The following is a 15,169-nucleotide window of genomic DNA, read 5'->3' as shown; positions in this document are numbered from 1 at the left end:
AATACTTGCTTTTGATCTGAAATATTTAGCAAACATATAAATATTTCCTAAATATGTATGTAATATTTTGTGCTATCTGGGCTGATGCTTGTAACAGCAACTGTGTTTTTATTTTAACTTTCCTAGTTTTCAATTGTTAATTATATTGATAAAAGCATTCCATATCAACTATAGTGGTGTATGAATTGATTATTTCAATTGCACTTTTTTATCAATAGCTTTAAAACGCTTTTAACGGTTTTAATAATATTTTCGCGGTTTTTTAAACATTTTTTTGATTTCTCGATCACTTCAATTCGACCCGGAAATTCTACGGGTGTACCCATCAAGCAAGTTGGTTGTTTTTTGTAAAAGAAGTATTATCCTGTAGGTTATTGACGGTTTTTATGTAAAAATTAAACATTTATGTATTAGGCTTTTGTTAGTGGGTCACGTCATACCAATATATCGGCTCGGCTTTGAACATTATAAACTATATCAACAAAAACTACTAAAAAACTGTGTTATAAATAAAAGTTGAAATTAGTCTAGTCTTTTATATTGCGGAAATTTTTTTGGGAATCTTGAAAAAATAAAAATATATTCGTGTTTGTTTCTATTTAAAAAAATAAGTACATATATGAAGAAACTAATTATACAATTTTTTTATTGTTTAGAGAACCAGCTTTTTTTGGATTTGCTTGCAAAAAGTAACATAAAAAAATATTTAAAAAATTCATAGAAAATCACCCAGAAACCCTACATGAACTTATATTTGTGCAAATAACTCGAAAACCAAGAAAGATACGAAAAAACTGTAAGAGATCAGCAAATTCTTAAATCAAACAAAAAATGCAAAAATGTGTTCGGGCGGGGGTCAGTGGCGCACCACAAAAAAGTTCGGGGGTTACCTCTATAAAAAAGCACACCCTGTAGATTTTCACAACCAGTCGCCTTACCTACGGGTAAAGGGTCTAAACGTTAGCCTATGTTTAAAATTTGAGCAAAATATCTCATAAACTTTAGGAGTTAAAGAGAAAATCCCAAAATTTTTTTGAAACTTTAACACCCTGTATCTTGTGGGCCTGAGAAAAAACCTTAAATGGAAACTCTACACGCCCCTGCTCTGTGTCCATAAGGTTGTTAATCACCCTGTATATTTTCCACAAGTTTTGGATTTGGGAATTTTTATCTTTGTTCGATTGACCGATAACATGTGAACTAAACCTTTGAACAGCAAACCTACAGTTTTGCCTGCAGTTGTTGCAGCTTTAGGTTTCAGAAATTTAACTTTCTACTAAATTTTGGAGGAGATTAAAGCGGCCATGGTAGAAGTTTCCTGCAAAGTGCAAAGTTTTACCTTAAAATCTACAGCCATCAATGAATATGCAGATAAGCTAACTTTTCTGTGGAATACTTGGACATTTGCGAGGCGTCTGAACTAAGGCCATCTATCAACCCACCAGTTTGACGAAAAGTTCACAAACTTGAACTTTGAGGGTAAATTACGGTCCAAATATTTGATGAGCAAGGATTACAATACCTATCTCTACCATGCTTTCGGTCCCTTTATTTGTTAACAACTCATTTGAAATTTATTAGATAAACACTATGTTATTTTTATTTTAAGTTCACTTTCTGTTAGATCTGATCGGAAAATTCTATTTTAGTGTTCAACAACGTGCATGAGCGTATTAGACTACAAATACATTTAACTAAAACTTAAATTAATAAAAGTGCAATAAAACTTTTCTGGCATTCAACCGTTAAACCTGTGCAATCGCGTACAATATTAACACTGTTGTCTGGTTTTTTATTTGATTTGTTGTACTCATCTTAGTTTGAAGCACGATTTATTATTTCAACTTTTTTTTCGATCGCATTATACGATTCAATTCCTATGTAGAAATAATGGGCTGGAGAGTAATTTTGATGAGAGCTTATTAAATTTATAGAAAGTTAAATAAGAATCGTTTAAATCTATTACCTCTTATTGAATGTAACAAACAACCCTGACTATGATTCCATACGCTTTTATATAGAATTTTATATCTGTACAGTGCATAAAAGACAATGATGGGGTTTAGTTAAGGCCTGGGTAACACTGTGTTAAGTTGCGCTATTGAGTTGTTGCCGCTCTCTGAGTTACCGAGTTCTAACTCATCGGTTAATGAGTTATAATTCATTTATTAAAACTACGAGACCCGAGCCTGGAATTTTCGCAGCTAAAAAAAGGTTATCAACATTTTTTCTGAGTAACGTTTTACTACTTTGTTCAAACAACTAAAAAAAGTCATGTAGATTTTCCCAGTTTTTGCAACAGAACTGAGTCCAGCGAAAGTCGACGAGTTTTCTTGTAAAATAGATATCTTAATTTTTTTGCATAAAAGATTCAGTTTGTCAGTATTTTACACGGAAACGTTAGGAAAAACTTGGGTTTTCTGTTTAGAGACAGTGTTGTTTAGAAATATTGACCTAAAATTGAAGAAACCCCAGTTTCCAAGAGTTTTTCAAATAAATGATTATACACTTTCGCTTTTTCCGTTCGGGGAAATATTTTTGGAAAATCCCCATCACCCAGAAATAATTATTACGGTTTTGTCCATAACTCGAAGCTGCAAAAACTTTTCGAAAAAGTTTAGCAAAATACCTGAAGACTGTCAGTATTCTATGTAATACTAAAAAATAATGCTTAATAGAAACTTTGCTAAAACTGGAGTGGCCTGAAAATTTAAAGGAACTTTAATATTCTTTAGAGCGATGAGGTCGACGAATTTTTAAAACTTTTGCTCTTGTCGTTTTTTCAAGATATTCCTAATTACGTTCGAAAAAACTTAATAAATAAAATTAAAAAACTTAATAAAATTATTTTCTTTCTGAGCCAAATTCGAAGTTGAAATGGGTTTTCGAAAGGAGAATGTTCTAGCAAAATTAATTTTGTAATTTTTAAAAAATAATCCTTTTTTTGGGTTTTCGATTAAAAACTTTCAGTTTTGTGATCGGTTTTCGAGAAAACCTTAATGGCTTTCGGGAAAAAACGGTAGGAATTTATTTTCGTTTGTGTCCCGAGTTCGACACTGAAAAAAGTTTTTGTAAAATTTTTACAAAGCTATAAATTTATCTTGTCATTTTTCGCGTAAAAGTCCTACAGATCGTCACTGTTTTTAAGTGAAACTCTACAAAATAGATCACTTTTGAGTAGAAAATAAGGCGAAAAAAAATTTTAATGGCTTTGAAAATAAATCTAAAACAAGTAAAAAGTTATCAACCAGCAACGGAACCGAATTATTGCGCCGGTACGTTGGGTTGGCGCACCAAGCCATTTGCGCAGCACTGCGCCAACTCCTAAAAATTCACTGAGTTACCCAGGCCTAGTTTAGTTAAGTTGGAGAGTGTTTCAGTAATTTGCTAGAGAAAACATAAATAAAACCGAAAATGCATTAATTTGACTAAATTGTATTAGACAAAACTGGATATAAATGTTGTCATAATGAAAAAGCTGCATATTAGTAGTATATTAATACCAAAAGGTCGAATTCCTGTTTACTATAAGCCCCAAAAGTGGCCAACGGCCTTCAATTATCTCTCACCTAATCGAATTTTCATATTTTATCAGTGTCGAAATGCTCGTAATGGGACAAGCTTAGGTATGTTAGACTAACCGTACCGCATATACTAACTGGAGCAGAAATTACGCATTCCACGTTAAATTTTCAGTCAATAACTTTGATTCCTCAAATACAACTGAACACTGATACGGAACTAAGAATTTACAGCAGATTTCAATCGAGCATTAAAAGTAAAAGGGTAATTTCTGTTTAAAAAAAATGTGGCAACCGTTTTAGAAGCCACCCGAGTGGTCCTTTAAATTATACGTGATCGTAAAAACTCTTAAAACAAAAATTGTTCTCCTAAAACTAAAAATAAGTGCTAATGAGGTGGCGAATATTCAATCAATACTCCTATAGATTTTATGGAAGTCTTGAACGTGCGGTTAGAGTGTCTGCTAAATTATTGCTGATTTTGCTTCGTCACTGACGTCACTACCGGAGGTTTGTATAAGAGTATTTTGCTGAAATACATAAAACTGTAATGGGATGGCTCGTGATACAATGCATTATTGGCTTTATGTTTCTTGTGTAGGGAAAAGTACATTTGCGGCAACATGACGGAGAATTGCCCAAGCAGAAACAGCATTTTATCAAAATGGCTCGATTTCCAAGAGCTGTGGCTGATATTGATTGCACCCTCATCAAAAATGTATCTGGTGCTGGCGAAAATGCGGAAGTTTATAGGAATGAAACTAGTTTTTTTCCTTTAGTTTGTAGAAACTACAAAATAACAAATCGCCAATTTAAATTCCCGCGAGTTTAGATCAGCTTCTAATTACTAGACTTCAAAAAACTGTTGATAAATCGAAGCTTTGGAGTGCTGAATCACTTTTCGAAGAATCTCAATTACACGAGGATGTTTGGAAATACAGTTGAAATGAACAAATTTTCAACGAATTTCAACAAAAAGGCAATGGGTTTTAAGTTTAACAGAATACCGAATATTACTAATTCCTGGGTCAAAAACTCAATATGCCTCTCTTAGTCTATACTCTTAACAGAATGCCAATATCGATTTGTTTAGAGACCATTCATATAATCGGGCGATATAATTGATCCTATAATTAAAGTATTTGTAATAGTATACATGTAGATGTAGGTAGGTACCTAATGTGTGTTGAATTAATTGGATGCATTTCCTGTATTCCAAATTTTTGTCTATACAGGGTGATCCAAAATTGGCGTCATTCCTTTTAAGGGGTAATAGGGGCTCACTTATAGAGAACAAAAAAATATTGAATTTTTTTTCGATAATTTCTAGAAGATGTTTACAGTTGAAAATTGAATTTCAACTTTGTTATTTGACATTTTCCCAAGCACCAAATTAATACCGAAGTAGGCATAGTAAGATACACACCACACAAGGATAGATTAAACCAATGGATTACTGAACACCGGTACAAATTGAGCGGAAGTTAATTACCGGAATACGAGAAGCTGCTCGATAAGAGTGGACAATAAGGAGATTACACACGCACTAACTTGTTTCGAGTTAATGACTCAAATGTATGTTTATTTGTAAACATAAATTTGAGGTTATGAGGACAATAATTGACATTTCGAAAAAATACGTTCTACAGTCAGCGAATCCTTTTGGATTTACCGTTTATCCTAGTCTATTTTATTGTCACTTTCTGTATAATTCCGTGGTTACCAGAGTTTTTAAAAATTGCGACAGGTATTTCCGTAATGTTAATTAGGCAGATTACCTTTAAAAACCGACGTTGTTGCCGTCTTTTTGATATCGTTTTTTGCAAATTTCTCTGTTTTTAATAACAATTAATTTTTTTAACTATGTTTTTCTGTACTCCTAAAACACCGTCAGACAACACCTCCAGAGGAATGACGCCAATTTTGAATCACCCTGTATAGTGAGAACAGGACCACAAACAGGCCCTAGTTCACTCAAATCCCTAATTCCATATTATTACTGCCTTTAAATTAATAATTATATCTTCCTCGGAAGCTTTCATCGATAGAATCCTATTTAACTTATCTAACTATATCCTTCTCTATCGGTTTTAACTCGAATTGCTTTCATTGTTTCTGATCAATTGAATCAATTTTTTTTCTCTCCTTCGTGAATGTGGAAAAAATATAAATATATATTAAATAAAAATAATGAAATCTTGTTCCACTATGGTGGTGTATAATTAATTCGATACATTTTAAAAACTTACTTAAATTAATTCGTGTCTTTCCATAATCAAGTGATTTACTTAGTTTCTTTGTTTCAACTTATAACGTTATCCAATATAGCATAAACACAGAATAATTCGGATTACTTAATTATATTAGTATCATCACTATTTCCTGCACCTGTCCATTAACTAACGTTTTTTTCAAGACGAGGGTTTTTCATACTCACAGGACATCACTTCACTTCCCCTTCACTTTCGCCTCGTAATATAAATTGAGTTGTCGTTTCTTTTCTCCCTTCATTCCCCAAATAAGACAGTTTCGGCATTCGGCACGAATTTAGAATTTGAATAGCCAATCGTATAAATATCGTATAAACGCTCGACAGTGAATCAGGTAGTAAGTAGGAAGATCAATTCTTATGTGAACAATAAGTCGTTGGAATGAATTAATACTAAAGTTTTTTGGCCATGTAATGTATAATTTTTTGGAAGTACAATTTATGCCATGTGTGTTCTGAATAACACATAATTGAAATATCTTCATCGGCCTGGGCTACAAGAGCGGATTCGATGGATTCAATTTTCGATTACTGTCTCCAATAAATCGGCTCGAATTTCAGCAATGCAACATTCAATATTTAAYTTCACCACGTCAATGGTTCGATCAACGACCTCAAATATACCCGCAAAAGAAATCTACTGGAGTTGAAATCATAACTTCTCGAAGGCCACTTAACAGCGGCATTTGTGGAGATTATTGATTCACCAAACTTTTCTTCCAATAATATGATAGTGGACATTTGCCAAATGTGGTGTGGCTCTATCTTGTTGAAATCCCAAGTTTTCCAAATCAACTACGTCCAATTGTGGTCATAAAAAATCTGTTAACATCGACCGATAACACTAGTAACTTTTTCTGGATCAAATCCTTTTCATGAATCTCATATGAATTATTTTCACACGAAAAACGACAATTTGGTTTATTCACAAAGTCATTCACATCTGGCCATAAGTAGCGATCTCAAATTATATATTGTAGCTAAAATGTGTAAGAAATTGTTATAAATTAAACAATAATTGATTGTACTCAAACTTAATTAGATTTAATAAAGCTTCGCGATTGTGGTACATTAAATATACCGTCAACGGACCACCGCCCAGCAATACCTGTTATGTTGTTTGTTGGCTTTATTAATAGATAATATTGTCATTTCCTTGTCAGTATTGATATTTCGTCTTGTAATAAAGCTTACAGTAATGGTTAGTAACAATTTTAATTTCCGAAGTGTTTTTTTAAGTAAAAAGTTACAATTTTGTAATCTGTGAAGCTCCGTCAGTAAGTTTTATGTATGCTTAGTTATAAGAGTTGTTTTCCAGTTAAATTGTTCCTGTAAGTCTGTATTCAAGTTTTTAATGGACAGAAATCAGCCTCAGCACGTGTTTCTTCTATTTTTAACAATTCGCGCCAATTAGAGGTCTGGAACTTTACTTTGTAGTGGCCATTGCATTCGTATGAAGTTAAGAATTTCGAGACGTAGCTTTTGGACTTTGAATATACAGAGTATCCCGTAAAATGATCAAAAGGATACTGTGATATTATTTGGATCCAAAGAAGACGATCTGATCTAACTTTTATTAACAAACAAGATTTGGCTCCTCTGCTATTGATGGTCAAAGTTCTTCAAAAAATTTATCTTTTTTTCAAATATTGGGAGAATGGTGCGATGTATTTTGGTGAAACTCGCTGTGAATTTGTTCTTATGTAAGACTCATATTTTGATGAAACAATTGAGTTTTGGACAAGTGGTGAATTCTTGAGTGTCGTGGTACAAAAACTACCAGAACTTTTTATTTAGTGGATGGAATCAACTCATTTATTTTTGGCTGATGCACTAATCATGCTCTTTGTAAAATCTTGTAGCATTCATAGTTTTTCCGCAAAAAAAATATGTCTGTTGTCTGTACAGACAGACATTAACTGCAAATATCGTGATACGGGGCATCAATTGTTTTTGCCGTGAGTTTCCCTAAAATAAATTGTACCATTTTCCAATTTTTCAAAAAAGATAATTTTTTTTGATGAAATTTGACCATCAATAGCTGAGGATACCAGACATTTTTTGTTAATAAAAGTTAGGTCAGATCGTCTTCTTTTGATGCAAAGAATATCTCACTATCCTTTAGATCATGTGCTTACGGTACACCCTCTGTAGGATGAACCAGGTTTTTCGTAACAAGCTTCCACAGTCGAAAGGAAATGTTTTTCTGTGAAGAAAAATGTATTTCCTAAATTGCTTTATTGATTTTATTCGAGATACAGAGATATGATGATTTTATGATATTTATTCGAGATACAGAGATACATATTTTAATGATAAATGTTTCTGAGAATAGAAATTTCTTCCTATTATGTATTTCAATAAATTAATCTTGCCTGTTTGCGATGTTTGCATGAACATTTTTTTCAGAAACTTCCCACACACAAAAAGTCGAACATGATAATATTCATAGACCGTGCGACAAATATCGATTTCTTAAAAAGCATCAGACAAAATGACTAAAATGAATATTAAACTTGAACGCCTTTTATAGAACCATGTATCAAAATCAATATAATTCCATGAATATTTTTGCTTTAAAAGCACATTTTTTAATTTTATCTTTTCTATAACACTGTCAAAGTTTATCACAAAAAACCTTGGAACATAATGCAAATTTTCAATGAAATCTGTTCAGATCGAGTCTATTTAATTAATTCAGATCGATGAAGGTCGCGAGTAGGCGAATATACGTGTCCGGAAATTAGTCTGCAATATATGAATTGCATATTCCTACCAAAACCAGGAAATAGTTTTCTTGTTAAAACCCCTTTATGTTTTAATAAAATGTTCTAGTCATATTTTGTTGGAATTCACTCTTATGAACGGCGTGAGCACAAAATTTTTTAAAATAAAATAGCCAATAATGGATTAAAATAGAATATATTTTTTTAAGCTCCTGCTTAATTTGTCGAGTCTGTCGAGTGCCTACCGTATTTAAATCATTAAATTAAAAATTGTTTACTAAAAAACTAAATTTAACTAAAAATAAAAAGTAGCCTTTTAATACACCCTGTAGATTAGAAACGTGTTCGAAAGTTGGAAAATTTTTGTATTATTATTTTTTTACATAAAACTGTTTGCTGTGAGGATATACTTAAGTTCGCATTCAATGTGTTGTATGAATTATTCTGTTATCTTTCAAATATCCAGCAAAAATGGCATTCATGGTAAAAACTTCTCAAAATACTGGCTCCAACATGAGGATTCATTCACACAGTCTTTAAATACATATATAGACAATTTATGAAACGTTGCTATGTAGAAAATATACAACTACTTTCAGCTGCCCAACTAGGTAAGAGTTTGAACGGTTATTTTTAGTACTTTGTATAAGCAAAACCAAGCATTTGTTGACCGATCCAGACGATTTCAAACTTGCGGAATGTTAATGCAAAAAGATATTTTAAAGCAAGTTAACATTCTAATTATCGCATCGCATAAGCATCGCTATTCCGAATATATTATTTTATACAACCAGACCAAGTAAAGTTAATATCGGTCATTATTTACACCGCTTCTCCGCTTCCTGTAGATAATAATAATAATAATGTAAGCCTTAAAAATTGTTTAAATTATTTCAATAGCTGCACAAACCCAGAAAAGCTAAGATAAAGCTAAAGCTTAACAAAATTGAATTACTTAAATTGAATTTAACTTGTAATTTTATTTTAGACTTTGAAACTACGAAGATAGTCAATTTTGTGGAATAACCTACAGTGTGAAATATAATATAAATTTTAGTCTCAAAGTTTCAGTCCGGAGATCTGGATTTCTTGTTCAATAAAAATCCACGTTTTGCACATATGAAAATGTAATTTTTAAACGATTCCGTAAACATAAGTTTGCAGTTGTTATTTTGGTTTCAGATGCAAGTAAACGATCGTCTACCAGTAACGGTCTAAAACATCTCACGAAATGGTGGAAAACATCACGTAAGACTGTTATGCCCCCTTGCCTTCTGCAAAGCACACCCTACAAAGGGCTTTTTATTCTCGTTCTTCTTTTTGTGGCTCTAGAGTACATTTTCAATACCGTGTCTGAGACAAGAACTGATATTTTTAATTCTTCCACGTAAGTACTTTGCTTGCCGATTCAATCAATCTTTGACCAAGACTTGGTTTTCAGAAAAGTCGAGTTTCTGGAGAAATCTGCAATTCATTATGGTCCCCTGTTGAAAACTCTTTTATTTAAAGCATACTCAAAAAATATGTCTTGTATTCAACAAGCCCGTCGATTGAACTCGCAAGCTCACTTGAAAGCTGGCAATTTTGCAGTTAGTATTTCCAATTTGGATTACGTTGTTACCATCCCTCCATTCTTGATTTGGAACATCACAGAAATATATACAAATAATTATAGTGTAGAATCACCAGCTTCCACATTTAGCAACAAGGTGAACATTGATAATGGAACGTCGGAGCTAGAAAGAAGTTCTCAAGATGGAACTTTGTGTCCTGATGTTTCACAAAATCTCTGTAAGTATATTTGTATATTTATTTCATTTCAATTGACCAGAAATGCACAACGAAGAAGACTAACTTTAAAATGAAAACTTGTTTCATAAGTCACTTTATAACAAACTACCTCAGTTTCACTATTAATGTTATCTAATGGCACTGTTTCATAGTAAAATAAAGATTTCGGAAGAAAATGTGCAAAATTGATAGAAAAATTTGGATGTAGCCCTTATTCAATTAATACTTAAAACGGAATTTCCGACAAAACTTTAGTAATTCAGTTGTGGAATTTGTCTGCAATTGTCACGTTTGTCAATCTGTTTGGCAGTGTGAATGCCACTGCGATTTTTCGTAAAGATTTAGTAAAAAATTAGCTTTGTAATAAAACATTTACGTAAATTTGGATATGTGCTACACTATTAAAATAGATTAAACGGCGTAGTGAAGATTGAAAGATCATTTTTAAGTCAATACATTCTAGAAATACATTCAAATTATTTCAAAACGTTTTTTGCATATTGTCCTCATAAGCCCTACTTTCCCTTAAAGAGAATGACATGTTAGACAATTTGATAATTAAATTGTACTATTTGGTTAATTTTTAGATGGTAGAGTTCAAATACAAACATATCCAGTGCCTTCTGTACAGACGTTAGAATCTAGATTTTCATGGCTTCAGCCCGGGGGACACTGGGCCCCTTCTAATTGTACCGTAGAGAAGAAGGTGGCTATTATTATACCGTTTCGATCCAGAGGAGAGCATTTACTTCTGTTCTTACAGCACATGCATCCGTTCTTGAAGAAACAGCAACTGGACTATACTATATTTGTGGTGGAACAAGACGGAGAAGGACCATTTAATAGGTTAGCAGATCAATACGTATTACTTGATTATTAATTAATTAATATTAGATGCACATATTCCTGGCATTTACGCATACACTGCAAAGGACGAAAAAAGTTCAGAGTGTAGGTACAAAGCTGAAGCGGAAAACTTTGTTTTGATGTTCTGACTGTAAAAGCAAGCAAGTTTAAAATTACAATTTTGCTACATTACATTTTTGCTGTTGCTTAAATTTTCAGTCGTCTGAATATTCGCGGTATCAGCTATAATTTATCCCAAATATTGCGGAATCAAGCTCGTTTTTCCTCCTATAAGGGATATAGAATAATAATTTTTTAGAGCGATGTTAATGAATATCGGCTACATTGAAGGCTTGAAGGCAAGAACGTATGACTGCTTTATTTTTCATGACGTTGATCTATTACCTGAAGATGATCGAAACCTATATACATGCCCTGAACAACCCAGACATATGAGCGTGGCCGTCGATATGTTCAACTATAGGTACTGATCTCAGATCGACGAAAACCTAGTTAATTACATTTGTCTTTAATATTTTTAGATTGCCTTATCCTGCAATATTTGGAGGCGTCTCAGCTATTAGCAGAGCACATTTCAAGCTGCTCAATGGATTTTCGAATTCTTTTTGGGGCTGGGGTGGCGAGGATGATGATATGTCAAACCGAATAAGGCACCATCAGCTTTACATATCCAGATATCCAATTACAATTGCTAGATATACCATGTTGACGCATAAGAAGGATTTACCGAATCCGCACAGGTATTACATTTTAGTCCCAACACTTTTTTCAAACTTAGAATTTTAAGCAAAAGGTGGTATAAAAAAGTCAAGTGAGGCAGACTTAATAACTTAAAATAAACTTATAAACTTAATAACTTATAAAAATTATTAAGAGGTGCCAAATTTGAATATTTCAAACTGAATCCAACAAAAGAGTAACAGAACGCTACTAACGTTGTGTGCTGGGTAGGTATCACGTAAAAAAGACGTCACAATGGAGGTAACCAATTTCATGCCAGTTCAAAGACGTGATTATCACGGCATTATGTCACAGTGGAATGACGTCCATCAATGGCGTACACGGACGTCAAAAAACATTCAAAATGTCACTTAATTTCTGTGTTTTGCTTTGACTGAAATCGTTTTTTCGCAAAAATGTATCTTATGCTAAAAACAATAAATTGTAGGCATCAGAATGGATTGGATTTGATCAGATTAAATGAAATGAAATAATATAAACATTTTAATAAGCACATTGTTATCCCATACATTGGACAACAGTTGTTTCGAAGAGTAAACACCAATTTAAATTAATAACAAGTACCTACTTAAAAATAGTGAAAAAAAGAACTTAATAAAAACCCTTGAGCAGAAAATGTGCGTTCTAAAAATATGTTTTATTTATACTTCCAAGATTGCGCTTTGCTGCAGACTTAACAGCGAATGCGAATAGGCAGTTTACTCAAATGAGAATAGGAAATTAATAGACCATGCATAGATAGTGTGTATGCTTGTGCTGATAAGTTCATAAGTTTGATAAACGCCCAATGTGTAATGTATTTAATAAATATTTGCATTTTAAAGAGTTTGGATGGTTTTATTTTGTTCAATATTCCTCCCCAATTCATTAATTTAACCGTAAAAGATAGACTTTTAGGGCGAGACAAGATACACGAATACAACTTTGAATGTTTCACTGTGACATATTTCCGGGATAATCACGTCAACATGACGTGATGAAATTGGTGACTGCTGTACAATATTACGTGTTTTTCACGTGATTATTGCGGTGACTGTCAGCTAGATGCTGGCACCGAAATTATTCATTTTGCTAATATTTAAACCATCTAATGCTATTAAATGTTTTATTTTGAGATAAGATTACATTGAAAATTATGTTTTGGTTCAGATAATATTTTTATTTTATTTTAGTTTTTTTTTTCAATATTGTCCTTTTTTATTTTTGTTTTAAGCAAGGTACAAAAATTGTAATTTGTATTAATAACAAGTGCTTCTTGCTAAAAGCAAAATTTAAATAAGACATTTTAAAAAGTTCAAATAAGCGTTGTTGTTTAATAGTACTAATATCCTATAACTTCCTCATTCCCAATAGAAAAAAGGTAAAAACTGACATATTAACGTTCTGCAGAACATTTCATTGAGCAAGTCAGTAAAATTCACTGTCCTTTTATAATAAGTATGGTGTATAAATAATATATACATATGCAAAATAATTATGTAATCTACATGTACTTACGTATCATTTTACCACAGGGTTTGTCCCACTCTGACACAATCTGTTAACAGTCTGAAATTCTAAAAGTATCTTTGGCGTCGATGATGCAACACACGCGTCTTCGTATCGGGGTATTCTGGTCCCACAAATAAATGCTGGTTTTGAGTATTTGTTAAACGTTTTTGAATAGGAATAAAAATGTATGTAAAACATTGCTCAATGTGATTTTGACAAGAATATGTGATTGATTTTAGATACGACGTGTTAAGAAAAGGACAACAGCTGTTCGACACAGATGGATTGAACAGTTTAAAGTACCAACTTTTGATGAGAAAAGAAAAACTATTGTACACTTGGATATTAGTAAAACTAAGTTCGCAGCATCGAAGATAATGGTTATTTTACGTATTATTAGTGACAAATGTTGAAACATTTAGGTAACTTGAACAAGCGTCTGATTAGCTTGATACATCTTTAGGCGGAAATGTTCTGAACTAGACAACTTATTGCACATAAGCTAATAATACTTAATGCTGATACCAAATATGTTTGTCCATGATACAAAAGTTAATACAATTTGTAATTTGCTGATAACTAGCAATTTTTTATTAAATAAACAAAGTATCTCTGAATAGTTTCAGGTTTTATTACTTGTCAACGCTGTTTTGTTTTCCCATCAATTCCCCTGCGTTATTTTGTTGGAATAATAATTCCAACCTTTATAACTCCGGTTAAATTATCGTGGACTTAATCTAAAGAGGCAACCGTCATCATTAGTTTGAAATTGTTACTGTTCAGTGGTCATCTTTTATATAATGAACAAAAAAGAGAAATATTCACCTTGTAAGATACAATTAAATAACTTACAACGTAATACGCTGTGGGCGAATTTCGAAACGATCTTATTTCTTGTTTATAACTTAAGTGATTTAAATTCAATTCAATTCAATGGATATTAGGTATGCAGATTATATCAAATATTTTTTTAGAGGGCTGAATCTTGCTATTAACCGAATAGCAAGTAATTATTTAGCCTGTGACTCAATAACAATTATATTCTAATGAAACTAATATAAAAAAGTATGCGCAGTCCACAGGGTAATTTACGTATATTTTTCGAACTTCGAACAACAGAAATCGAAAGAACCAGTCAAAATAATGTTCCTACATGATCAAATATTTCCTAAATCGGATCACTTCGGAGATTCAGGACGTTGAAATAAAAATATGTTTCCCGATTTTGACATAAAAAGTTTCATAATGATTCAGTTTTTGTTGTTGAAGTTTTAAATCAAAAGAAGAGAGGACTAGAACACAAAATAGAATCGTAAAATTGCTGTGTGGTTAAAACTTTAGGAGAATATGTAATGCCATTAGAAGTATCTGTGTTTCGAATTTTACCTCAATCGAATAAGTAGTTCAAAATTTATGCGAAAAAATCTTATTACAACGCGCTCTATCTCCGAAAGCATGCGATTGATTGAAAAATCTCGATCATGTAGGAATGTCATTCGAACCCTGTTCTATGGATTCCTTAAGTTATCAAGATTAGAGCTGAATCACCCGGTATATTTTTTTCGTTGTGTGCTCGGAACACCAGGATGTTTAAACAAAATATGTAATCAAAGTAGAAACTCTAAAGTCAGAGCAACCAAACTTTTCATTTCAATTATTCGTTTCTATCGTAAGCTCTGAAAATGAATTAACTTGGTGAATTTGAGAACAGATGAAGAAAGAATCTGATCATTTTCCACAGCAAATTCAAAAAGTTACGTTTA

General features: G+C 32.3%; 2 protein-coding genes across 8 annotated transcripts in view; both read left to right on the top strand.

Moving 5' to 3' along the window:
• Nucleotides 1–15,169, top strand: part of LOC109546301 — a 520,465-nt gene that overhangs the window by 12,638 nt on the left and 492,658 nt on the right. The window lies entirely within an intron of this gene.
• On the top strand, nucleotides 3,860–14,025 carry LOC109536817 (beta-1,4-N-acetylgalactosaminyltransferase bre-4). Of its 7 annotated transcripts, none has more exons than XM_048664038.1 (8): nucleotides 6,974–6,991; nucleotides 9,505–9,643; nucleotides 9,699–9,903; nucleotides 9,958–10,307; nucleotides 10,895–11,153; nucleotides 11,473–11,637; nucleotides 11,696–11,914; nucleotides 13,646–14,025. In XM_048664038.1, exons 3-8 carry the CDS (start codon nucleotides 9,776–9,778, stop codon nucleotides 13,782–13,784), a joined length of 1,260 nt encoding a protein of 419 aa, XP_048519995.1. In that variant the 5' UTR covers nucleotides 6,974–6,991; nucleotides 9,505–9,643; nucleotides 9,699–9,775; the 3' UTR covers nucleotides 13,785–14,025. The 7 variants fall into 7 exon arrangements, with proteins under 7 accessions (XP_019758778.1, XP_019758777.1, XP_048519994.1 ...); XM_048664036.1 differs by lacking the exons at nucleotides 6,974–6,991; nucleotides 9,505–9,643 and adding an exon at nucleotides 8,994–9,127 and having other exon boundaries at nucleotides 10,895–11,013; nucleotides 11,071–11,153; XM_019903219.2 differs by lacking the exons at nucleotides 6,974–6,991; nucleotides 9,505–9,643 and adding an exon at nucleotides 3,860–4,031.

Source organism: Dendroctonus ponderosae, unplaced genomic scaffold (assembly GCF_020466585.1).
Source record: "Dendroctonus ponderosae isolate FM_Combo_2020 unplaced genomic scaffold, Dpon_F_20191213v2 Dpon_F_20191213_2, whole genome shotgun sequence".
NCBI lineage: Eukaryota > Metazoa > Arthropoda > Insecta > Coleoptera > Curculionidae > Dendroctonus > Dendroctonus ponderosae.
The sequence above is the reverse complement of the archived record's forward strand: the minus strand, read 5'-3'. Positions and strand labels throughout refer to the sequence as shown.